This window comes from Mercenaria mercenaria, chromosome 3 (genome assembly GCF_021730395.1).
Source record: "Mercenaria mercenaria strain notata chromosome 3, MADL_Memer_1, whole genome shotgun sequence".
In the NCBI taxonomy this organism is placed as follows: domain Eukaryota; kingdom Metazoa; phylum Mollusca; class Bivalvia; order Venerida; family Veneridae; genus Mercenaria; species Mercenaria mercenaria.
Window position 1 is genome coordinate 15,178,930 of NC_069363.1, and position 25,590 is coordinate 15,204,519.

General features: G+C 33.3%; 1 protein-coding gene across 3 annotated transcripts; it reads right to left on the reverse strand.

Moving 5' to 3' along the window:
• Window positions 1–1,469: 1,469 nt before the first annotated feature.
• Window positions 1,470–22,209, reverse strand: LOC123525388 (phospholipid phosphatase 1-like). 3 transcript variants are annotated; one of them, XM_053537905.1, is made up of 6 exons: window positions 22,071–22,209; window positions 4,857–5,008; window positions 4,071–4,291; window positions 3,636–3,750; window positions 3,250–3,426; window positions 1,470–2,295 (listed from the first exon to the last, which is right to left on the reverse strand). In XM_053537905.1, the coding sequence occupies exons 1-6, from the start codon at window positions 22,174–22,176 to the stop codon at window positions 2,020–2,022; spliced, it is 1,047 nt and encodes a 348-aa protein (XP_053393880.1). In that variant the 5' UTR covers window positions 22,177–22,209; the 3' UTR covers window positions 1,470–2,019. The 3 variants fall into 3 exon arrangements, with proteins under 3 accessions (XP_053393880.1, XP_045160339.2, XP_045160338.2); XM_045304404.2 differs by lacking the exon at window positions 22,071–22,209 and adding an exon at window positions 17,344–17,984; XM_045304403.2 differs by lacking the exon at window positions 22,071–22,209 and adding an exon at window positions 7,362–7,732.
• Window positions 22,210–25,590: the final 3,381 nt, after the last annotated feature.

The following is a 25,590-nucleotide window of genomic DNA, read 5'->3' on the forward strand; positions in this document are numbered from 1 at the left end:
GGAATGCAATTCATTTCGAAATAATACAGTGGTATATAAAAGGTAACGGGGCTGTTATTCGACATGATACAAAATAAATTTTGTCGCTCACGTGACACAGACTGAACATATACATTGGCCAATTCTGTCACTCTCAAATAAATACCAAGGCCAATTTGAAATTATTTTAAGTATAGCATTATCATATAAAATAAACTGAATTACAGAGTATGTGAAGCAGACTTGACTTAATCGTATCTAATTACAGTAATCAGCTCTATTAATTACAATTTTTTAAAGTCATCAGATTTAATTATTTCTTTTATGAATTTGCTTTACAATCGCTGTATCACTGTAATGTAATGTTATTAATCAAACGATAGTTCATACTGGCCTTGTTATTTGTCCGAGGGTAGCCGTATTTGCCCAAGGCCGCAGCCAAGTATCAATACGATTTTGAGAAGACAAAAATAAGACAAAAATATAAATCAATTGACAGTCTAACGAACCAAAATGCTTGAATTCTGTATTGGTCAGTTGTTCTCATACTGGCCTTGATGTGTTCGGATTGTCCCTGATTTTCACATATTGGCTCAGATGAATTTGGTGTTGGTTCAGTCTGTTTCATGTGATATGCACAATTTATCAAATATCGTGTCCAATAATATATTAATAATATTAATTCATGGAGAAGACTTCATCATTATGATTAAATATACCTTTTCAAAGGTGTATGAAACAGAGAGACGAATAAAATACCCAAGTTAATTTGATAACTTTAGTTATAGTAATCAATAGAAAAATGTTAAAAGTCTACTAACAACATAACCCGAACTGATAAAATGTTAAATTAGAAATGAAGTAAACAGTTATCTCAGTATGATTAACTTTAATAAAAAAATTATTTCACTTTGAGATCATTCAAATTAGCACGACACTTTAAGCTATTGGCAACCAAGAAGAAACAAATACATGTAACCAGTACAAAATAATTCTCACGTGTGTACGTAGTGTATTCCGAAAATTATCATACAAGCCTCATAACTTTGTTATTCTAGCAACTGATCGGAATCATGCACACAATACATTATACAGTCATTATGACTACCAGTGCCAGACAGAACATTTTATATATGTGTGAACATATTGAGTAAAATTCATTAATAGTTAGATACCTCTCCGCTATTAATTGTTATTATCATTTTGATAAATTAACTTCGTCAAGTAATTCGCAATCGCTGCATCTTCTGTGCCTGTAAAAGGGTTGTTCAGGCCTGATCGATGTTCATTAAAGTAACCAACCTTTTGAGCCCCTGCAGAAGATAAAGTGCAACTCGCTGTAAATGATAGATGGTGACTCGTGGACTGTTGAAAATAAAATTTACTTGCTTAATCATTACGACCAACAGAAGTAAAGGAAACTTAGATATTTGCATATCTACTATCTAACTTGTTGTGTATCAGCATCATGGCTGCCGGAGTAAATCAAATGTTTTATAAACTTTATTTCTGATTATGAATTGCCTATAAATATCTTACATTTGACATGTAATCTCAGTTATAATAAATTATAACACGATTTTCATTGCTAAGTGTTATGTAATGATAACAATTGAAAGCAAAAGAAACTCCAACTCATTTGTACATCTGCCAGTTTTTATTGCTTTCGCAAATCATGTTAGTAAATGAAATTAGTTTTATGCAAATTTCAGCAAAATATGAAAGTCATCCGTCTTATGTCCGGAATTTGCACAAATTGGAAATTCAGATTGCCTTGGAAATCTCTTAATAATGTGACACTAATCCATCTATCTCACCAATATAAGAAATATCATACGTATTTCCACTCCATGTTTTCCATGGTACAGATGTTTGTTGTTCACGAAATTGTGGCACGTAATTCTCATTCCTTAACACTTTTCAAAGGAAATGTATATGCGTTCATTTCGTAAAAACATCATTCTGAAGTAAGTTTTATCATTTCCTACATTCAGACGGTCTGTGAAATGCATCGCACTATCCTTTGCATGTGACATTAGGTCAGACTACGTCTTCTGTTTTGTATGTAGGTGTTATTGGTGTTGACAAATGACGTCGAGCTTTAAAAGGTGTGTCTAATAATATGTGCGTTTTTACTTCTGTGCTGCTCTGGCAACCGAAACCATTCAAATCTTCATTTTGTAAGAGCGGCATGGGTGTTTGTGGTTCCACTTCCGGCGTCTGTCCACATGTGCAACAGTCACATGATTTGTTACTGATTTGCATTTCTGCAGTAGCACAGGGCGATATTAAAACACTCTTCCCGACTTTATAATACTGCAAAACAAAAAAAAAACAATGTAAAAATGTACACATCACAAGAGTTTCTTTAGCATAATGAATTTTCTCTTGCTTAAACGTCATTAAATCATATAGATCTAGTTCTAAAAATTCAGTGTAGTTCTGCACGTTCGGGTCAAACTTTTTCTACAATTTCTAATTTGATTCAACCCTGATTCTTCAAAATATTAGAACATACTTTGGAAATTAGCCAAATTAAAAATAAGTACGTGCGTTTTATTTATTTATTCCTTTTTATTTATTTATCTATATTTTTTTGCTCGATCTATTTGAGAAATTTGGACCTCTCACAATTTTAATATTAGGACACAATTGTGATAACATTTTTCGCTCATAGAATATTTTCAACTCTGCAAATTTCAATGACAATTCTCACAATGATTAACTAACATATGTTCTATAATATGGAGAAAAATATATATGTCCGTATATTTGTTTTAAGGTTTAACAGATCCACATATTTCAAGCCTATTTTGAACCATAACGTGTCAAGCATTTCGATGTCATATCTATCTTTTGAATTCCGTTTTGATTATACAATTTTCGCTTTCGTATGCAGAGCCATGACCTTATGTTCTACTTTATCCAAATGTGAGTATGCTGTCAGTTAAATCTATTTCTAAGTTAATGATCATGGTTTTGAGTGGAATATGATGAAAGGTCGTTTTTTGTATTTTTGTGTCGAGAGCAAAATCGATTAAAATTTAAAATTCTGTGCAAAAATAGGTAATTCTGGAACTGCATAATTTATGTTACGATTCACATAGCAGAGATAACTACATTGATTTGACTTCATTTTTTTTTTTTTTTTTTTTTTTTTTTTTTTTTTGTATAATTGCTGCTGTATTCAATGTAAATGTAACCTGTGACAACTTACGAATACGGGGTTAAAAGTGAATGATACATTTATAGACTACAACTGATATTTACCACAAACACCGCGACAACAACTCCTAACAGAAATCCTGAAACGACATCTGATGGATGGTGCTTATTGTCTATGATCCGGTCAACACCACAAAGAATGGCTATAAAAATAAGAGCTGCTTGCAGAAACAGCTTTAATATGCGGGAGAAACTTATCTTCAAACGATCTTCAATGTACATCTGAAATGTTATACATAAATTCATTCATTTACCTGCCAATGACTAGCTTATGAAGTTAATTAGAATTGCCCTTTTCCAAACGTTTATGTTTTATTTTCAACAAAAATCCATACCATTGGACATTCGTAACAAAGAGTAGACATTATTTGTTATGTTATAAATTACATGTCATTTTTTTTAAAAAGAGAGAGTAAAGAAAACATACTTACACAAAAGTAAACTGCTATATACATTGATAAGGAAGAGTGACCGGACGGGAATGATAGTCGACTGTCCCGTATCTCCTTAGTATCATCGCCTGTACATGTGTAGTTCGTAATGTAGCTGAAATTATACACATTTTCTTGCTTTTTTATTTTGTTTTTAGAATAGGTGTGCGCTTTTAAGTGGATATCAAATAGACATATAGGTATTTTAGTTAATTATTTTAATGTTATCTCTTTGAATACCATTGTTATATGAATTCTATACTTTCTTTCACGATGAAAACAATGTTTTATGTAAATCAGAAAAAAAAATCTTTAAATGAGAGACATTCTAACAATATAGAAAGATAGCGTGTATAGTGCAAATATAATCTACGTGATAGCAGAAACTTTATGTCTGGAAACTTCTTATAGTTCGAAATATATAAGACAGCATACCCTGGACATACTGACATGTTAAACTGTGGTTTACACACGTCAAAAAAATTGGGTCTCAATACGCCCATCTTGCTTTTCACGACTTCTACCACAAACTGTTGTAAAATGAAACCAGCTAGGAAAATAGCATAGTTCTTGACACAATGCACTATTACATCGGATGAAAGACATTGTCGACGACATTTTATATCGATACTGTTCAATACCTCTGTTATCACAATCTGTAATCATATAAAGAATACACAAAACTATCAGTAGAAAGCATTTTGACAATGTTTTAAGTTTAATGTTACTATGATCACAATCTTCAAGCATAAGAGAACATAGTATAGAGTACATATAAAGTATGCAAAGTACATATTAATTTTGACTGTAAGACATTATGGTCTGCATATTTCTCACACATTTACAATCTATAAGTTAAGACAGCCAAGCAAAGTAACTTTACACGCAGAACAGTTAACATTTTATGTCCACAAGCAAAGTAAAATAACACAGCTCATCTTCATACAGTGCTAAACGTCCCGCTTGTGCATTGTTGTTACTAACATAATATGCCTAAACAGTTAACCAGAGTGAATGGCAACCTTTTAGCCATTCCGAACCGTCTTACCGGCAAAGATTGCTTCATTTCAATGAAATGTAAAAATACGTTGAAAACTCTCTCTTTTGTCGATAAAATGTAAGGACTTCAAGTAGCAGCATGCCCGCCTCAGAATTCAGTTTATTAGTTTCAGACACATTGTTTAATGATATAAGAGTATAAAAGTCTGTTATGATACAAACCACTAAAACAGATACAATGACGCCAGCTACCAGCAGCAAAGATGTAGATAGTTTGTCTTGTTTGTACGGAAAACTTAAGGTTGCATCATCGCAGAAAAACCCTCTATCATACGGTGTGCCGTGTAGAAATAAGAATAACACAGGCACTGCAACTGTAAAGAAAAGATATGCCATATTAGTAGTATGGTAATCGTATCTTAGATGACAATGCCCACTCTTGTTATGCATCCGAAGCGAAAATCGTATGTACTCATAACTAGACCTTATCGAAACTTAATCATATGCATGTATTTTTTTTTTTTTTTTTTTTTTTTTTTTGGAAAAAAATCACATTAAATAATTGAAACTTATATATGTTTTTCAAGACATTTCAAACATTTTTAGGTAATGAAAATCTGCAATTTACGTGCGATTGTGTATTTTCCACATTCGATTTCGGCATCCTTTAGTCATAACGGAAACATATTTTTCATAACCAGCGGAAAATGCCGAAATCACGTTCGGAAAATATGTATATGAACGGAAATTATCGATTGTCATTACGGATCCACTACCTAATTAAAAGCATTAGATTGTATTTCAGAAGGGGTTAGCAATAAACTAACTGTGATTCTCTTCTCTCATAGATAATTTACACGTCATCACAGAAAGCATATTAGATAAAGATAATTCGATTAAAAATGAAATAATTAAGTGCAATAAAGCGCATAATTTCCCTGTTATATGGAATACTTAAAAACTAGTGTCTTGTCACTACTGCTTAATTATTCACGATATTTTACATCTTCAAGGCATTCCTTAGATTAACAGTTACCGGTAATTTTAATACGACACAAATTGTTTCCTTATTTGCATCTAAACTCCAGACAATGATTTTATTTAACGAAAAATCACTGTTTGGGATATATTTTTTTTCCTTTTTTAGTCATCTTACTAAATATTAGGTTTTAGAATATGTAAATGTGTATAGATCAAATTGTCTCTTATATTTCTGTATAGAAAGGCATACGTATTTTTGAAATATTGTAATGTTGTTTTATTATGCGATACGTATGAAGAGACATAAATAAACTATTTGACTTGACTTGACTTGACTACTTGAGACGAATAAATTCATTTCCATTTTATACTTCAAAATACTCACTTATTGCACGCAAAAGAAATATGGTTATCGGTTTATAAAAGACCATTTCCGTATTTTGTTTGTAACAAAGGGTTAGTAAAATATTTAATTTACCGATTCAATTATTTTACCATATTATCTCATTTTATATATGTAATAAATATAGGTGAACATTAACTTTATTAGTTTTATTATCTTAAAGTTGGCGAAGTAAATATGATTAACTATTTCTATGTCACCGCCAGTTGTTGAAATGATTTATTGCCTGACTTTTGTGAGATCTTTAAATATATTTAGATCAATGCCCAAACAGCAAAATTGTTTTGCCCTGCAAATTTGAAACGATAATACACTGAAATCATATTTCGCACAATTTTGTTTAACTTCTAAGTCTCTTTTGCTTCGTAACTGTGCAGTATTTATTCCATGCTTAAGTTTGGAACAAAAAGGCATAATTAATATGAAGATAACATTAACAGAACATTTAAGCTTATGTTTCACTGAAAAGAGCACAGTTTACACGAAAAGTCACTTAGTCTTAAAATGAACTAGGTCAGTGTTGTTCCAACTATGAATATTCAAGATTTAATTGGTATTAGATGATTGTACTACTGAAATGAAACTGGGAAAATGTATATTTTGTTTTTATTTCTTGATTTAAGAAATAGCTTAAATAATATATGAGCCGTGCCATGAGAAAACCAACATAGTGGCTTTGCGACCAGCATGGATCCAGACCAGCCTGCGCATCGCAGTCTGGTCAGGATCCATGCTGTTCGCTTTCAAAGCCTATAGCAATTAGAGAAACCGTTAGCGAACAGCATGGATCCTGACCAGACTGCGCGGATGCGCAGGCTGGTCTGGATCCATGCTGGTCGCAAAGCCACTATGTTGGTTTTCCCATGGCGCGGCTCATATCGAACCAAGACGAAGAGGTTATACACTTGCGGAATAATTTCACAAGATTGCAGAATGAATTGTACACGCAGCGAATAACTGGATATATTAAAATATGTTTTTCTGCTATATATTATTTCGATTGTTATATGTCTTTTATGAAAAGAAGTTAAAGAACATAGGGACGTACTATTTCATAGCGTATTGATGCTACCAAATATAGTAAGATGGCTTGACTTCAACACTTGAGATCAAAGGTGCATGGTAATACAATAATATACCGGCGTGACGTAATTAACGAAAATATTCATGGATTTTTCATATTAGAATGCATTACAATTTGTATAATTTTGCATGACAGAATTCTGTACAAGTCTCGAGAATACAATCAAAATGCCATTTAATAAGTTTTCCGGATGTATTAGAACTTTCAGATAACTTCAAAACGGAGGCAAAATATGATCTGCATAAAAACAATAACTTACCAGCAAACCAAATAAAAACATCCACTGATATTTGAGCTATAATCAGATGACGCAACCAAATAGTACCTTTTGGCATAGTTTCCATTTTGATTCAGTAAATATTTCCATATAATAATACCTTAGTTGTCTATCTTACATATATTTATGTGACACCTCAATTCTATCTTAAAACAACACTTTGATATTAGTAATATTCACGTGATATTCCGAAGTTACACATAGACACAAATAATATTGATAAAATGTCCTTAAGCAACACATTAATAAAAGTAATATTAATCCATTATTCTGAAACAAAACACAGACACAAGTAATATTAATAGTTTGTAAATAAAATATAATGGAGCAACAAAAAGACGCAAATATTTATGATAAAATGTTATACGCAACACATCCAACCTTGAAAACTGACATCGTTTGAAACGCGTTATTTTTTGTAATTTTTCACAAACACAACAGGTAAAAGCGTGCAAATTACATTATTCATTAACCGCGTTAGTTTTTCTACAGATATGTTTGGCTCTATTTTCAATCAATACGTCAAACTACACGGAAACTTGCTCTACTTTAGACACGGGAATGATCATTATACACCTTATACTCTGAAATGTGACGCTAATGTTTTTACCAAACATAATGCGTTATAAGAAATCTGAGCACGTAAATATATTATATATCATACTTTTCGATATATCTTAAAACTATTAAACTATATCCAACATTTAAGTAGATGTCCCCTTGGCAAAGTACCCCTAAGATTTGGTTTCCTGAATGTGATTAAACTATTATTATGTCGAAGATAGATGTACAGCCGATAATCTTCCAATCCAATTCAATTAAAGCGCTTCTGCTGATTTGTCTTTAAACTTAGCAGAAATATATATACAATATATACAAGTTGACTGCTTTTGGTGTTTTGATGTCCCGTAAATGCAATATAGGTATAACTACAATATTCATGACGATAAATGTGAATATCTTAGCTAGACTTGTAATGATTGAAAGTGGTTCAGTTTATTTTCATATTTTCTGTTAATCCCAACTGTAGTAGGTACTGAATTGATCCATTTTTAAATGGTGACTGATTTTAAAGTGATAAACAACAGAATGCGTAGGTCAAAGTTACACTACACTCTATAATTCAAAATTTCAAGTATATTCTAATTATATGAGAGATGCTAAAGTTGCAAATAAGGTAGAGAAAAGGGTAGGGGTGTTGTGGGAAGGGAAAAAAGCAAGAATGAACCGCAACAGGGAAAACTACGCTAGAAGATATATCATAATTTATGTAATGTAGCAACTTTTTCTTGGTTTTAAGGCGCTATATTATGTATGTACATTTCACTCACAAATCAAATCAAAATGTACAAAATAATATAATCACGATGAGCAATGATGGAATAATCATTTGTTAAATGATGGAATAATCATTTGTTAAATGATGTAATCAATCTGTATCTGTTCCAAATTAGAAATACTAGTAGGTTGAGCTATGAAAACAAATTATACATTTAGCCTTGATATTAGGTGTACAACATCATATGTATCATACACACTGACTTTTCAAAATGTATATAAATGTTCGTTTTAACATTAAATGAACATGGACATGTAACCAGTTAGAAAAAACAACAATAGACAACTTCTTGTCTCACTGAATTATAGATATATCTTATTGTAAACTCTTGATTTATGACATTTTATCTCCATTCACACAAGTGCAGATTGAAGTCCAAAGTAAATGTTTTTGCTGTCAGAAAATTCACAAATCTTGTAACTTGTTGTATGTTTTGCATTAACTTGTCAATTGGCGCGTCAACCTTTCGCTCAATTTACTTAAATATAGCAGAATGTTGGTATATTTGTGTATCTAAATGAAGCGTAAATATAACATACAGTATTTGTTTCATTTTGTAATATAAGATCACTATTGTTTTGAATTACTTGCCCAACTTAAACCCCGTTTTTGATGTAAATGTGTGTTCCATGTGTGGAAGTTATCCAGCTGGTTGGCGGTAAATTGGTAATTATGCACTATAGTCTGTCCCACCTAATTTTGGACCTCCGATAATTTATTTATACTGTATATAAAATTGTGTAAAATGACATCGTTAATACCAGACGGTTAATATCTCTAGGCACCTTTTTCATTTTTTTTTGAAAAAATGTAAAATGAAGTAAAAAATCAAGATTTTATGTTTTTCCCCATAGACTTGCATTGTAAAATGACGCGACGTCCATTTCAATATGGCGGCTTCCATACAAACGTCATTTGGGGATTTACTCACAGTTAGCGACGTCTAATATATTTATTGTTGAATAACAGCCATGGCTTTGTTCAAAACTTGTAGGATTTTCTTGCACAGAAGCCCCTGAATTAACATTTTACTTCAAATTAATCAGTTATTTCCGTTTCAGGGTTTCAGCTTTTTTTTCTGGATACTGCATTGACGTAAAATAAATACATGTCTCAAGTCAAGTGCGTATCCATGGTATCATTGTTTCAGCCGTTAGATATCATAACAGAGGTGGGGACAGCGGAGATGCGCGCAACCCATTTAACTAATTTTCATTATGTGTTACTGTTGTTTATAATCGTATCAAAAGTTCGGTTGATAACAGTTTGTTAAAAGGTTGTTTTTAAATATCATGAATACATGTTTGTGTACTGACTGGTGCTTTCTGATATCTTTGTGTTCACTATTTTAGTGACCGTTCGATCTAGGTAAAACATTATTCCTCAATGCAATTAATGAATTAAAATATACATATTTCAATTTGAGACAACCGCCTAGTATAAGGGACTACGGTAAACAAATTAATAATTGCCATCATTCTTTATAATAACATAATACCAATTATTCAATTCCATCCTCGCATCTTTATTTCTCATGCTCGGCCGTTCAGAGAAATCCAAAGTAGACTAAGAGTGGCGGCATGTTAAACATTTTTATGCTATTGATAGGCATGGTAGATCTATAGACAAAATAAAAATATGAGCCGCGCCATGAGAAAACCAACATAGTGCATTTGCGGCCAGCATCCGCGCAATCTGGTCAGGATCCATGCTGTTCGCTTTCAAAGCCTATTGCAATTAGAGAAACCGTTAGCGAACAGCATGGATCCTGACCAGATTGCGCGGATACTGGTCGCAAATGCCCTATGTTGGTTTTCTTATGGCGCGACTCATATGACCTTTTGAAGGGGTATTTTGTTCTTCAGCTAGATAAAAGATGCATGTTCAAGCGCGTCAGTTACTTTCATTTTCTATGATATAAAACACAAGTTTTTGTTGTTGTTGTTTTTTCGCCAAAAGTTACGTATACGAAACATTAAATTCTATTACAAACGGGGCAGTACATAGCTTAATTGTAAATTCAACCAAAAAAACACGTTGAACGCACCCCCTACCCCCCCCCCCCCCCCCCCCCCCCCCCCCCCAAAAAAAAAAAAACAAAAAAAAAACAAACAAACAAACAAAACAGGGTTTCCGTAAAAAATGATTTGTAACAATTCAAACTTTATATAGATATTCAGTCGAAAATTTCGTAGTTGCACTGAGAAAATTGAGAACATTAGGAATGATATTATTTCGCATAGCCAAACTGATCGTGATTCAGTAGACTTGCATTGTCCAGAACACCAAGAAGTAGCAAACTGTCTTATTGATTTGGCTCCTACAACGATAGAAGAGGTAGAACAAGTTATACAAAAATCTCCAAACAAGTCCTGCGAACTTGACCCTTTACCAACATGGCTTCTGAAGAAATGTCTCGATGAGCTCTTGCCGCTGATAACAAACATCATAAATACATCAATGGAATTAGGTTATGTACCAAAAGAGTTTAAAAGTGCTAGGATAAGACCCCTGCTTAAGAAACCAGGTCTTGAACCAAACATTCTCAAAAACTACAGGCCTGTATCTAACCTCCCTTTCATTTCAAAAATCTTAGAAAAGGTAGTAGATGCGCGTCTTGAGCGGCACTTGAGTAAAAATGAGCTACATGAGGGACTGCAGTCTGCTTACAGAAAGTTTCATTCAACTGAGTCGGCTTTGATAAAGGTACAGAATGACATCCTCTCATCTCTCGATCAAAATTCTGTAACAGTCCTCGTGCTACTCGATCTTTCTGCGGCTTTCGACACGATTGATCACCAAACACTGTTACACCGGCTCGAACATCATTTTGGAGTCACAGACAAAGCACTTGCATGGATGTCATCATATCTTAGTGACCGCTATCAAACTGTATGCGTTGATGGTGAGTTGTCGACGCCTACGTTGATGAAATACAGTGTGCCCAAGGGATCAGTGCTTGGTCCAAAGAACTATATCATGTACACTAAACCCGTGGGTGCCATATGCAGACGTCATGGACTTCTTCATCATTTCTACGCTGATGACTCTCAATTATACCTATCTTTTAAGCCGATAGAGGCTGTGGCCAGAAGTGAAGCTTTGCGCCGCATTGAGAGCTGTCTGACTGAAATTGTCTCGTGGATGAATTCCAACATGCTGAAGCTCAATGCTGACAAAACTGAGGTAATGCTATTGACATCAAAGCGTAACTCCAAGTACATTGATGACGTTTCTGTGAAGGTCGGTGATTCTGTGATAAAATCCACGAAATGTGTTAGGAATCTTGGAACAGTATTTGACAGCGGTATGGATATGGAACAACAAGTCAACTCGGTATGCCGGGCTGGATATGCACAACTTCGCAGAATAGGTCACATCAGACGGTATCTTACCAGTGATGCCACAAAAACCCTTATAAACAGCCTGGTTACTTCACGGTTAGACTACTGTAATGCCTTGTTAAGTGGTATACCAAACAGCACACTTAACAAGTTGCAACATGTCCAGAACACTGCAGCTCGCGTAATCACTAAGACGCCCCGTCGCAATCATATAACACCGGTTCTGAAGGAGCTTCACTGGTTGCCAGTGAAATACAGGGTGCAGTACAAGGTTCTGACCCACACCTTTAAGGCGTTACACAATCAGTCCCCTGCCTATATTAGGGATATGCTAGAAGTGTATAAACCGGTCAGGACCCTAAGATCGCAAGACACGCTGTCACTGGTTATGCCAAAATCTAATACCATGATGTATGGCAATCGCAGCTTTTCGTGCTCTGCTCCAAAGCTTTGGAACTCTCTTCCTGTCAAGATCAGGGAAGCTGACACGCTAGCTGCTTTCAAAAGCCTGCTCAAAACCCACTTCTTTGTACAATATTTTGTTAACTGACCGATACATTTATTTTTTTTTTATTTATTTTTCTTTTATCTTGTTTTTTTTTTTTTTTTTTTTTTTTAATTATACTTGTTTTCATTCATGATTTTTGTTAATGTGGAATGCATTATCTTTGTATACGTATTTGTTTGTATTTTTGCAATTTATTCTGTAAAGCACTTTTGAACGTGTACAAGTGCATGAAAAGAGTGCTATATAAATGTGGTATAATATATAATATATATATATATAACTAGCTTCAACATGATCAACAATTAGGTAAAATTTGTCGTCTTATCGGTAAAATTATCCCCCCTTGAAATCACCTGGTAGTGCGATATCGATTTTCATCTGGTTGATATTTTCCAATAGAAACAAAGAAGGAAAAAAAGTTTGAACAAATATTGTTTTAATTAGAATGAACACACAATATTTATTATCCTATTGAAGTATTCGTCATTCTTTTCTCTTTACAAAGATATAAAAATTATTTATCTAAAATGAAGAATTAATGCTTCCCTTGGCGATTATAAAACATCACTATCAGTCTCTGTTTACGGCATATAGTTACTGAATAAAATAAGCAAAAACCTGTGATACGTATCTTATTCTTTTCCCTGTAGCCACTTTATTCATATTTTGAGAATATTTATTATCCTATTGAAGTATTCTACAGACAATAAACTTTTTATATATGTTTTTATTTTGAAATTATTTTAATGTCTTCTTGCTTCCCTAGACGTTTAAAAGTTGGTGATTTTTGTATTATTCTTTATTTGCCGTGTCCGTGGTATTTCCGGACGCGCGCGGAAACGCACGAACTCGCCCGAAGTTTAGCTGCCGATGATACAGAAAATATGATTGTTACAATATAGTATTAAGTGATAATAACAGTGCGGGAATAATTTCAGTTATATTAAGGCGAACCATAGTTTTGGGGAATTACAAGCTTTCCGCAAAATAAATGTTACAGAGAAAGATGCTGACGTATCATATGTTAATATATAAAAAAATATAAGACATGATGCACGTTCTCCAAAATAGAGAATATTTGGCAATGGCGACCAGAAATAAACAACAGCGAATTCCAATAGAGAAATGAAAATTTAGCCGCATGGAAAAACCAGACGATTCTTGCAAAAATCCTTGAAATTGTCAAGGGTGACTTTTTTTATTCACAAAAACAAGTTTTATGATCTTTGATCCCGTTTCATTTCTTCATATCAGCCCAAAGTTGAGGTCCAAAATTAGGTGGGACAGACTTTAGTACATAGAATGACGTCCGGAAGGGGCACATTGCGTCTTTCTCTGTCAAAAAGGCTCGAAAGTTGCCATGTGGCTTGTGCATTTCATAAACCCAGGAAGAGGCACTTCCTTAACATAAAGTTAAACTTTTATTCACGTGTTTATTAAATATTAAATGAGAAAAGCTTCATTTATCCTTTACAAAATTTCAAATAATTTTAAAAACTGGTAGGGTGTCTTAATATGAATAAACTCGCATTATGATTATGACTGGATAATTTTTTGTTTAAGTTTTATGTATTGCTCTAAGGGTATGCAAATTTTCAAGTGTCATTTATGTTGCCGTTAAAAATAAATTATTAGGATATGAATAGCTCAATGTAAATAAAGTAAATCACATGTATTAACATTATATTGACAGAAGAAAATCTGAGTAAATCATTGTATAACTCGATTCTGCAGCGGATTCCATGTTTATGTTGGTATTATTGTAGCCGGCTTAAACAGACAAAAGTATAAATGTGCTAATCTTAAATATTAGCCCGACGTTGAATTAAATCTACTGTATAACACAAAGCATTTAAGGGTGGGGGGATGGTCTCAGAGGCTTGGATCTAGAATGTATATCATATGCAAGTCTTACTGTGTTTTCTTCGTAAATGATTTAGACATCACCGAAGGCAATTAAATAAAGGTTTTTGCAAATCTGGATGTGCAAGCAAGTGCATATTATGATAAGATTGATTTCTTTTCTTTAGAACGAAATTTTCCTATAATTTTGGCATAATTATTTCCGATATTTTGAACGATGTAGACATTCCTAAGATTAACACAATATTTGTACATTCAGCTATCTAAATAATTCTGAATATTTCTGTTTTTTTTACTTATTATGATTGTTCAACACGTGGAAAAGACGGAAGAAACCGCATGCACAAATAATGAACTAAAACATTTGTCGAATTCCAAGGAGATAGAAAAGAATTATATAAATATTTAGAAAGCTCATTTGAAAACTGGTGATATTTCATTAAACTGATCATCTTAAGCTTCAAAATTAAATGTCAAACTAGCTGTCATATTCACATAACGAACGTATGTTAACCTTTTTTAAATGGTATCACCAATAAACAGAAACATTCAATAAGACAAATGAGGGAATAAATCATTCTTTTTATATAAGTCTAGAGATAGAACGTTACATTTTCAAAGTTAGGAAAACATAATAAAAAAGGCTCACAAAAGTTCTTCGAGTTACCAAAATTTATTTTACTAACATGTATAATCGATATATTATGTGATGTTATTTTTTTTAGGTAAATGAAATTTTGAGATACATATGATCATAAATAACGACAACTCTTGCCGCAGTTATTATTAGTCGCCGGTAGAAACTGGCGACTATATTTGATCTAGAACAACTGATACGTATTAGACTTTCCTGATTTGATGCGCTTTAAGATTCTGCAGCTGGTAGGAGAAGTTATTAAAATGTGACAATGAAAAAAATCATATTGTAAATAAAAGAAAAATAAGGCAGTTAATGAAAGGCTTACATAAAGGAATTAGGAGCTGAAAATTGCATAAGATTTTTTTTTTTATTTTCAAAAGATAGCTTTTTTGGAAAATAGGAAGAATGTATTAAGAACTTATCCCTATATTCCGTATCAATAGCCCTATCACGTGATCTGAAACAGGTAAACATTCTCACTACACTGCAGAGAGAATGCCTTTACAGATTAAATGTCAGTAATTCAAATCCTTCTTTGTTTCATATAAAAAACAACAACTTCATGTCGTCTTTACGTATCTTTAGAGAACATCACTTTTTCCTACACCAATTTTTCATGAAAGTTCTATCACAAATTAACGAAAAAATGAAAAGAAAATAGGGGATTGAATAGTTCCTAGTGAAATGCCAGTCAGTTGCGGTCTGCTACCCTAAAAATGGCGCATATTTGCTCTCCTCCGCGCAATAAACACCTACTTCCGGTTTCGATCAGCAAAACTTGCCATGTGGGTTGTATGAACATGAAAACCGTCTCATTTCATGCAGAATGTATTCTAGTAGCGAAAAAGTGTGATTAAAGCACTCGTTCTACACGAATTTGCGCAGAAAATGGGAAAATTAGGATCTATTTGTTATGGACTTCTTTCGACTACACCACGGAACTACACCACGGAAGCACATTTTCGACCAAATTACTGACCTTATTCCTAAAACGGGTGTACAACCATGTCAGATTAATTACCACTGTTCATCTATTTCTTATCACTTGCTAATAAATAAACAATTAGACCCTTAACCTACACAGAATCCAGTCTTTACAACATTCTACACATAATTTCAGTTCTTTGAATTGGAGTAAAAAGTAAATGGAATACTAAAATATTGCTTATTACATAAAAGAAAGGGCAAATAAAACAGGGTCTTTGAAAAAGGATACATTTTTTATTGAAAGTTACGTACACGATGCGTTTGTTTGTAAAACAGACAATGAGTTCCTTCGAAAAGCAAAATGCTGTCGAAGTCAGAGGAAAAATGCCACATACATTGTCTAAAAGAATCAAACGTTTTAACGGACAATGCAGCTGTATTGCTGGGTAAATAAAAAATGTGTGCTTTCAAAAACAACTGAAACTTAATTAAATTTGTGTATGTTGTTTTTTCAAGATGATACTAGTTAATTAATCTTTGCAATGTGTACATGTGGTATGTATGTATAAAGACACTGGCTGGGAAACTCTCTGTTTACCTGTTTCGGATCACGTAATAAATTTTGTCGATATGGAGTATATGTATATCATTAAATTTCGTGATCTTTTAACCTGATTGTTAATTCAGTTTTCCGGCGATTTGATGCTCTACATCAAAATTTTAATTGTTATTATTATTATCAGTTTGTAATATAACCTATCTTTCATTGTGCGATGGCCAGATGGCTCCCGCCATATGATTAATATGATTAACTCGTCTCTGAGCTACATTAAGAAGTAACGTTATTGTTTGATTTATGTTTTAAAATAATTACCTCAGTGTCCAGTTAGCAAAGAAGTTTTTGACATGTTTTTGACCTGCTAGGGTATTTGAAATTTATTGCAATCATCACTCTGGCAATATTGTCAAACTTTGCCAGTAAGTATGCATTGTTTTCAACATTCTTACGGGTCGTCCGTTATGTAAAAAAATAGGATTTTAGTATCATTTTCAGTGCTTATGACTCAAAGCGAGAACAGTTTACTCTTAAATACACTTAACTAAATTAGGCTAAAAAGGTATCATAATTGTTCTTAAATACTTGGAATGTCCATTTAAATAGACGGTTATATAGCGAAACTAGAACATTTGTTCTATTTTTCTTAATTTCAAAATTGTTGGAGCCAGTATATGAACTCGATTATTCTTAATATTAGCAACGGGTGTAAATATCCATAATATACAGAAATAAAATATAACATACTTGCGATCAATGAGCAAGTAAAGATACCCATTTAACTTACCGGAAAACCAAATAACAATATCCACTGATACTTGAACTGCAACCTGGCGATGTATCCGTATACCTCTATTTGACATAGTTTCCAATTTGGTTCATTCAATGTTACATCATTATATTATTGTTAATGTTAAACTTACACATAGTAAGTTTCATATATTCATCCTTTTCACATGAATGGTAAATATGAATAAATCATTCTGAAGCAACACATCGTATTAATACCATATTAAAATGTAATATCAACATAATAGTTTGAAGCAATATATAGACACAATTGAAATTGAACGTGACACATAGACACAAAGTATAAAAGGTAGGTGCAAATATAATGATCCGAGTCGTACGCACCTACTATCCGACCTTTGTAGCTGACATGATTTCAAACACGTTTCCTACCTATGTGTCCCTTTTCACCAACACAACATGCAAAAGCGTACAAATTGTATTATTCATTAACCGCTTTTTACAAGAAGAAAATCTCTACAGGTCTTTGGCTCAATTTCCAGTCAATATGTCAAAATAAACATTGGGTGGAATATTCATTAATATATACTTTATCTCCTAGATGTAACGCTAATGTGTTTAACAAACTCTACGATCATAAATCGTAGAAAAATTAATTCATCATATACATTTGTATTTGCAATATAATGTTTAAAACCCCATGTCGAACGATTTGTATACATTAGCAATATCTTCAAGTAGATATGAGAACAACAAAGTATCATTAAGACTTTACTTCCTATTGTGCGTTTAAATTAGTAATACGACTGATGATACTCGATCATTAGCCACTTCCTTTATGTTGTTCTTTAACCTGAGCAAAACAGTTAGGGTACTGTACATACATAATTCGTCCAAAGCAATGATATTGGTATCTGCAATCTGAAAAATATTCTGGCAATATCCGTCTAAATTGCAGAGTGATTTACTGCTATAAAATCTATAAGAAGATCCTTTGGAAACATAGAATGCAACCAAGCAAAATAATAGCAGACTCGGTTTAAATTGAGTCTATTCATTAGAGGTAATGGAAAGTGCAACACCCTTCAAGCCCCCTAGCACCGTCTTAACGGAACTCTATTACACAGATATTGAATGGACTCCGGGATCCCAATGGACCCAAAAGTATAACAAAACTGAAGTTTCCGGTGAACGGCAAATTTATTATTTATAGTGAGGCTTTAGTAGCAAATTTTCAACAGATTGAAAATTCATAGTTTCCTATGCATAGTTTCCTAGCATAATTTCCTATGCTTTGACTATTAGTCAATTACTGATCACTTGGCTGTTCTTATCTAGTCCGAACACTACTAACTTGAAGTAGATTAGTTTAATATATGGTTATTATTTGTATTTTGATATCACGGGTTTTAAGAGAGAAAAAAATACCAGTAACAACCACCATGGTTCACAAAAAAGCATATATTTACATGTATGTATGTTTACAGTACATATTTTGTGAGACTCCAACATTCCAGTCAAAGCATTAGTTTCTATTTATAACGATTTCGCCACACACAAGGCAACTGAATAAAGACGACTTGCAAAAAATGAAACATATAATTGGAGTTGCATGCACTTTTGTTTTGATTATATTGTTTTATATAAAATAAAACTGTTGCATACCCAATCACGATATCTTCTCTCGGCGAATGATTATGTCTCCCACATAAAGTGAGGGAGACATATTGATTAAGTGTTGTTCGTCTGGCTGTCAATTCCGTCTGTCCGTCTGCCTATCACAAAGTAAGTCCACGCAACTTCTCCACATCTCTGAATGGATTTACTTCAAGCTTCACACAAGAATGATCATTGCCAAGCCTAGTTGTGAATGTTCAATGACTTTCAGCGGAGTTATGGCCCTTTATTCATCAAACTTACCGATGTGGCCACGTCTCTCATATTATCAGGCGGATTTCCGCCAAACCGTACAATAGTAATCAGTGCCATACTTCATTGTGCATATCATCGCCATTTTTCAGTTTGATGATTTTCAGCGGAGTTATGACCCTTGTTTCATCCACTTTCATTATGTTTTGGCCTCTTCTCCTATATCACTGGGCGGATTTCAACCAAACCTTACAGGAGTTATCAGTACCATCCCTAATAATACATATCATCAACATGTTTTGGTTCAGTGATTTTCAGCGAAGTTAAGGTCTTTTATTTGTTACAAAATATTGATTTGTAATCAAAATGGAAGATGCATGAAAAATATTAGGCTATTTTAAGTAGCTTCAAATAAAAAAATCCTCAAAGTCACGTACTTTCAAGACAAAAGCTATTCATTTTGCACGGTCAGTGACTCGTAACGGCATGACGTCTATGACGTCGTTATTTTTCTACAACAATGTTTTGTAGCGTTTCTGACGTAATTTATTTATTATTTCGTTATTACTAAACCATTTAGTATCAAATGAAACGAATCGAGACGACTGATAATTGTACAGAAGAATGAATGTACAAAAACTTTAGTTGTCGTAAATGTTTTCCTTCTGATCACATAGTACTTCCGGTTGGACATGCGCACATTCAAGTTTATGGTATAAGATTTCCTTAACTAAACACAAGTTACATATCAACTAAACCATTAAGCATCAAATCGGAAACAGATTTATGTAATTGTCAAGAAGAATGAATATACGAAAAACTTCTATTTTGTCGTAAATGTTCTCGTAATGATCACATTCTACTTCCGATTGGACATGTCCACATTCAAATTTCATGGTAACTGAATAAAAGCCATATATAAACTAAGCCATTTAGCATCAAATCGAATAGATTTATCTGGTTGTCCATAAGAATGAATATACAAAAGCATTTTATTTGTCGCAAATGTTGTCGTAATGATCACATTCTGCTTCCGGTTGGACGTGCGCACATTCAAATTTGATGGTATACTACTTCCTTAACTGAACGTAAGTTATATGCTTGTCTATCTGCAATCATAAATGTCAAAAAATCGTTTGTTTGAAAATCACTTTCTTTTTTATATTACTTTTACTGTATTAACTAGTATGTTGGTTTTAAAACCTAACACTCAATACTTTTAATACATATAAACATGAAAATATATGTTTATGTATACTGTTTTGTAAGTGTCCATATTTCCAAATAGGAAAACGGAAAACTGAGCATAGCACGTCTTACATTTTATTTTTGAAATAAAATGTATTAAATCGCCAAAAATTGAAAAGGAAAGCTATGTTGCTGTTTCATTCATTCCATTATTGGTTTTACATATCATTTCAATAAATACTTTATCTAATATTCATCGATTATTTCAAATAGATCTACAAGAAAGTAGAAAATAAATGAACTGATTTGTTTGTTTCATGCTATTAACATTCAGATAAATGAATATTTGCACACTGAAAGATATTTCAAAATCTTTCGGAAATTAGCACTGTCAAGACAGAGCAAATGAGTTGTCTTACATAAGTCATCTTTTTGACGCTAATTATATAAAGTACTCTAAAACTTGAAAACAATAAAACATTTCTATATTTTTGTAAATAAATAAGTGTGGTAATTGTAAATGCTATTTCATATCTAACATATAAGACCATCAGAATGGGAAAACGTGTATACAGCTGCAGTGCATACTGCCAAAAAATCAAAGTGCGGCTAAATATTGATACCTTCGTATGTACCGGATGTATACGAAAAAAAACAATAATAAAATATGTAGTTAAAACATGCATTTCGTTTAATGTATTTGATGATTTAACCCTATGCCTTCTTTGTATTTTAAGTTAACATTATATTCGCAGATGCAAGTAAGTTTTCAAATTCAGTAAATTTTAAATTTTAACAAGTAACTTTGCAGTAAAAATAGAACAGTTTAAGAACTCGATTTTTAATTATTACGAAGAACTTTCTCCGTGTGATTTGAAATTTCGAGTATGATAACGCAGAGCAATTTTTTTATTGATTTCAGCCCCAAGTTCTTGCAAAAATCTCAAGAAGACAAAAGTTATGTTCTTGCAAACAATTTTTTGTTCAAAAAAATATTACAAGTGTCACAGTAAAGCTTATGTTATGATGCATATTTCTGTTTCATTTGCATATCAATGTTCATGCTTATCTTTCACTAACTTACTTTTTCATTACATATTAACTTTAAATGTAGAAAATCCTCATCAACTGTATTCAAATTTGCAAAATATATAAATGAACATTGTACTTAGAGCTTTATTTACAATTAAATGTCATTTGTTAAACGCTTCTTTACCTGGCACATCTATCTATATATCTATTTATCGATTTTTGTTGGCAATTTGTGCATAATTTTAAATATCTGCATGCTTGCAACTATATGTACAAATGTATTTTAGATATAGATAAATACTTTATTTAACGATCATTTTATTTTTATTTTTTTCTAATCTACCATATTTGTTTTTCTTGATATCTTATCTAACTGAATGATTTAATCATTTAAAATGGGGTTGGTTAATTTAGCATGTTATAATATTGTTTGGTTATCTTTATTCATGTAACAGAAACACTTAAATTATCCATGAAATCAGAAGTTTTTTTCTTATACAAGTGATCCATTACGCATTAGATTTACTTTCATGTATAATAGATATGAACCAGTTTGTTTTGTAACAATTTGAAATAAAATGCAGTTTAAAAGAATATAAAGAACATCAGAAATAAACATTAATTAAACGTTTTAAAACATATAGCATAAGAATTTTGAAAAGTAAAATAACGTACCTGAGTGGTATATTAAAACATCCAATATTATTTGCGCTTTAGTCTTTCGCATTTTTAAAAGAGCGTCTTTCAACATTGTGCAAAATAATATTTGTGGAAACTTCATACGTTAAACCAGAACAGACGTAAAGATGTGCAACCACCTTCTTTATTTACACCTGCCTGTAAGATATTTCATAACCAAATAAATGTTAGAAGTTTATTTCACTGGCGCATTATCAAAGAATTACTAGTTTATCAAATAATTTTCACAAACGTTTGAAACCAATTTGCATCCATACTGCTCTGAATAATTTTGTTATCCTTACAAATGATGTGTTTAAAGTAATATATTATTATCTAAATATATATTAAAACTCCTGTCTAATGTCCTTGCAATATTCAGTATTTGTTGGGCGTTATGTGAAATGGTACCATGTTATGTATGTTTCAACTTTAAGAAAACGTTTGGTTTTATTCCATTTGAAATTATGAAATAATAACCTTTGCGGAAAAGAAATTAACCAAAATGTTAAACAAATAATGTACAGTGACGTAACAGTGATATTAACAGTGACGTAAGCGAGTTATGGTGGTAAAGCCTCGGTAAAACCCCACTAAAATATTGGATTTAAAGTGTTTAAAATCAACATTTTGGATATATTTTTGTGTAATAACAGTATGAATGTTACAAGAATCGGATAGTATACATGGGTCGTGGAAAAAAGCACAGAGATAGACAAAAACGAAAGAAAAGCAGCGAATCAGACAGTGAGAAAAGGTCAAGTAAACAATTCAAATATGGCGGTCTTTTGACCAGCGATGTTTTAGGTGCTGCTAACACTGTGTTATATGATAGTGACATTGAAAGTGATTTGGATTATAACCAATACGAAGATACAGGTAATATTTCTGTGTTTTCACCCCCTCCCCTGTTGATAAACAACCAGATACTCATTGTGACACTCATCCCGACGTGCAGGTAGTGGACTCAAGTCAAGATAAAATGCCGTTAGACCCGATCAAAGAATTAGCAGGTCAAGTTGGAGAGATTTTAAAGACAGTGTCTGATATTAAAAAGTCTCAAGAGGCGATACAGACTTCATTGGAACTTAAAATTGACAATATTCGAGACGACATGAAAAACCATATTGACAGTCAGGTGAACACATTGCGTGATCAGCTGACCTCTAACCTTGCTAAAGAGAGCAGTCGCATAGATGGACTTTTGAAAAGTGTTCACACCTTGCAGTCGAGATTAGATACCCTAGAGCAGTCGAATGTCATGTCTCATGAAAGTAACGGTACTGCCGGTGATCAACCCCCGAGACAGCCGTCTAATCCCTTAAACGACCCGGATTTAACCGTTATAGCTAGCGGTTTACCGTTCCACGATGGAGAGGATGTTCTTACGAAGGCGAAAGATCTCATAAAAACGCTTGGGGAGGAAATCAACTCAAGTGTATCTGTTGTAGCGGCGAAGAGACTATCATCTCGGTTTGCGGATAAGCCGGGCTGGGTGAAAATAAGTTTTCGCTCGATTCAAGAGAAAATAGCTGTACTCCGAAAGAAAATGCAACTACGAAATCACCCTTCTTATAGTACAGTGTACTTGAAAAGCAGTAAATCTCATGCTGAGAGAATCATTGAAATGAATGCTAGAACGCTTCTTCGCACGATGCCACAAGGGAAGAACTTTCGCATAGATGCTAGTGGTCGAATTAAAGAACGTACCCCTGAACATCCGTCCCCGTCCGGCGGGACCGCCGCTATGGGAACCAGCTAGGATGGATCCCGTCCCCATGACACGTTGAAACTTGCGCATCTAAACGTCAGTGGTTGGACTGCAAATAATCATGATTTGAGATGTGCTATTATAAACTCAATTGATGCAGATATATTTTCTATATGTGAAACCCATTTGACCGAGAATAACGTAATCGATGTAGAAGGCTATGTGTGGTACGGAAATAACCGTAAAAACATTCATGTTAACGCAGTTCGAGGATCAGGTGGGGTAGGAATTTTAGTGAAATCTTGGGTAATTGAAATGTTTGATATCACCATTGTTGGAAATGCCATTGAAGGGATTCTAGCTTTGCAACTTAAATGTCACTCTACTGACTATTGTTCATTGATTGTTTCCGCTTATTTGCCCCCAGAAAATTCCGTTTGGGGAAGGGATGCGCAGACGTTTTTCGCACATATCCTATCGCTTATATATATAAATAGTGAATGCGATACCATATTCTTAGCAGCAGATTTTAACGCCAGAATTGGGTCATTGTCCGATATATTGCAAGATGTTGATTCTTTGCCAGCACGTGTACCAATTGACAATGTTGTAAATCAGCACGGTAGAGAACTCATAGACTTTTTGATAGATTCTAAGCTTTGTACCTTGAACTCGCGCTTCCAAAATGACAATTTTACAAGTATCAGTATGAAAGGTAAATCCGTGGTTGACTACATATGCGTTCCACATGATGTATTTCAACAGTGTCAATCTTTCAATGTGATAACAATACAGTCTATTGTCGATGAAAACGATTTGCACGGATTAATTGGCCAACGATCATGTTTACCTGATCATTCGGTACTACTGGCACGCGTCTCGTTGAATATTGACATTTCACGTGCAGACCGATTTACGGATAATCCGAGTACGCCTACATCATTTAAGTACAAGCTTAATCACATTCCAACGGATTTTATGAACAGAGACATTGCTAGACTTGCCATATTAGAGGTGATAGGACGCATTGAGTCAGCGAGAGACACGCAATTTGAAATAGACTCAATTTACTGTAAACTTTGCGATACAATTTTGAATGAAATGAACCATAGTATCCCTCGTTATAATGCCTCTAATCGTACGAAAAAAACGTAATAAGAATGCTAAACCGTATTGGAATGAGGAACTTACAGACCTGTGGAATGCTATGAGAATGACTGAAAATGAGTTCCTTAAATGTAATGGCCCAAGGCGTATCAAATCCCAAAAAAGACTCGATTATGTGTTGGCGCGGAATAGATTTAACAAATTACTACGGAAGACTGAACGGGAATTTAAGCGGAGCATTTCAGTTGATATCGAGGACATGTCGACATCGAACCCAAATGAATTTTGGGATAAAATAAAACACCTCGGACCAAAGCGCGATTCGTCGATTCCAATTGAAATAATTGATGAACAAGGGCATGTTGTGACTGATGAAAATGTGGTTTCGACAGATGGAAGTGTGATTTTGCTAATCTGTATAATGGCGCTGATAATGAAGAATTTGACAATAGGTTCTATGACAGAGCAAAAATACACAAACAGTTATTAGAGCTAAACATAGTTGATCCGTTGTACACTCCAAATGAGCAACTTAATAATAATATTACCCTGGAGGAAATCGTTAAGATCGTCATGAGTGCAAAATCTAAATCGGCATGCGGTATTGATAATATCCCATATGCAGTCTTGAAATTTCCCCGGTCATTGCTGCTCTTCATAAGCTGTTCCAGCTGGTATTTGATACGAGCATTATTCCTA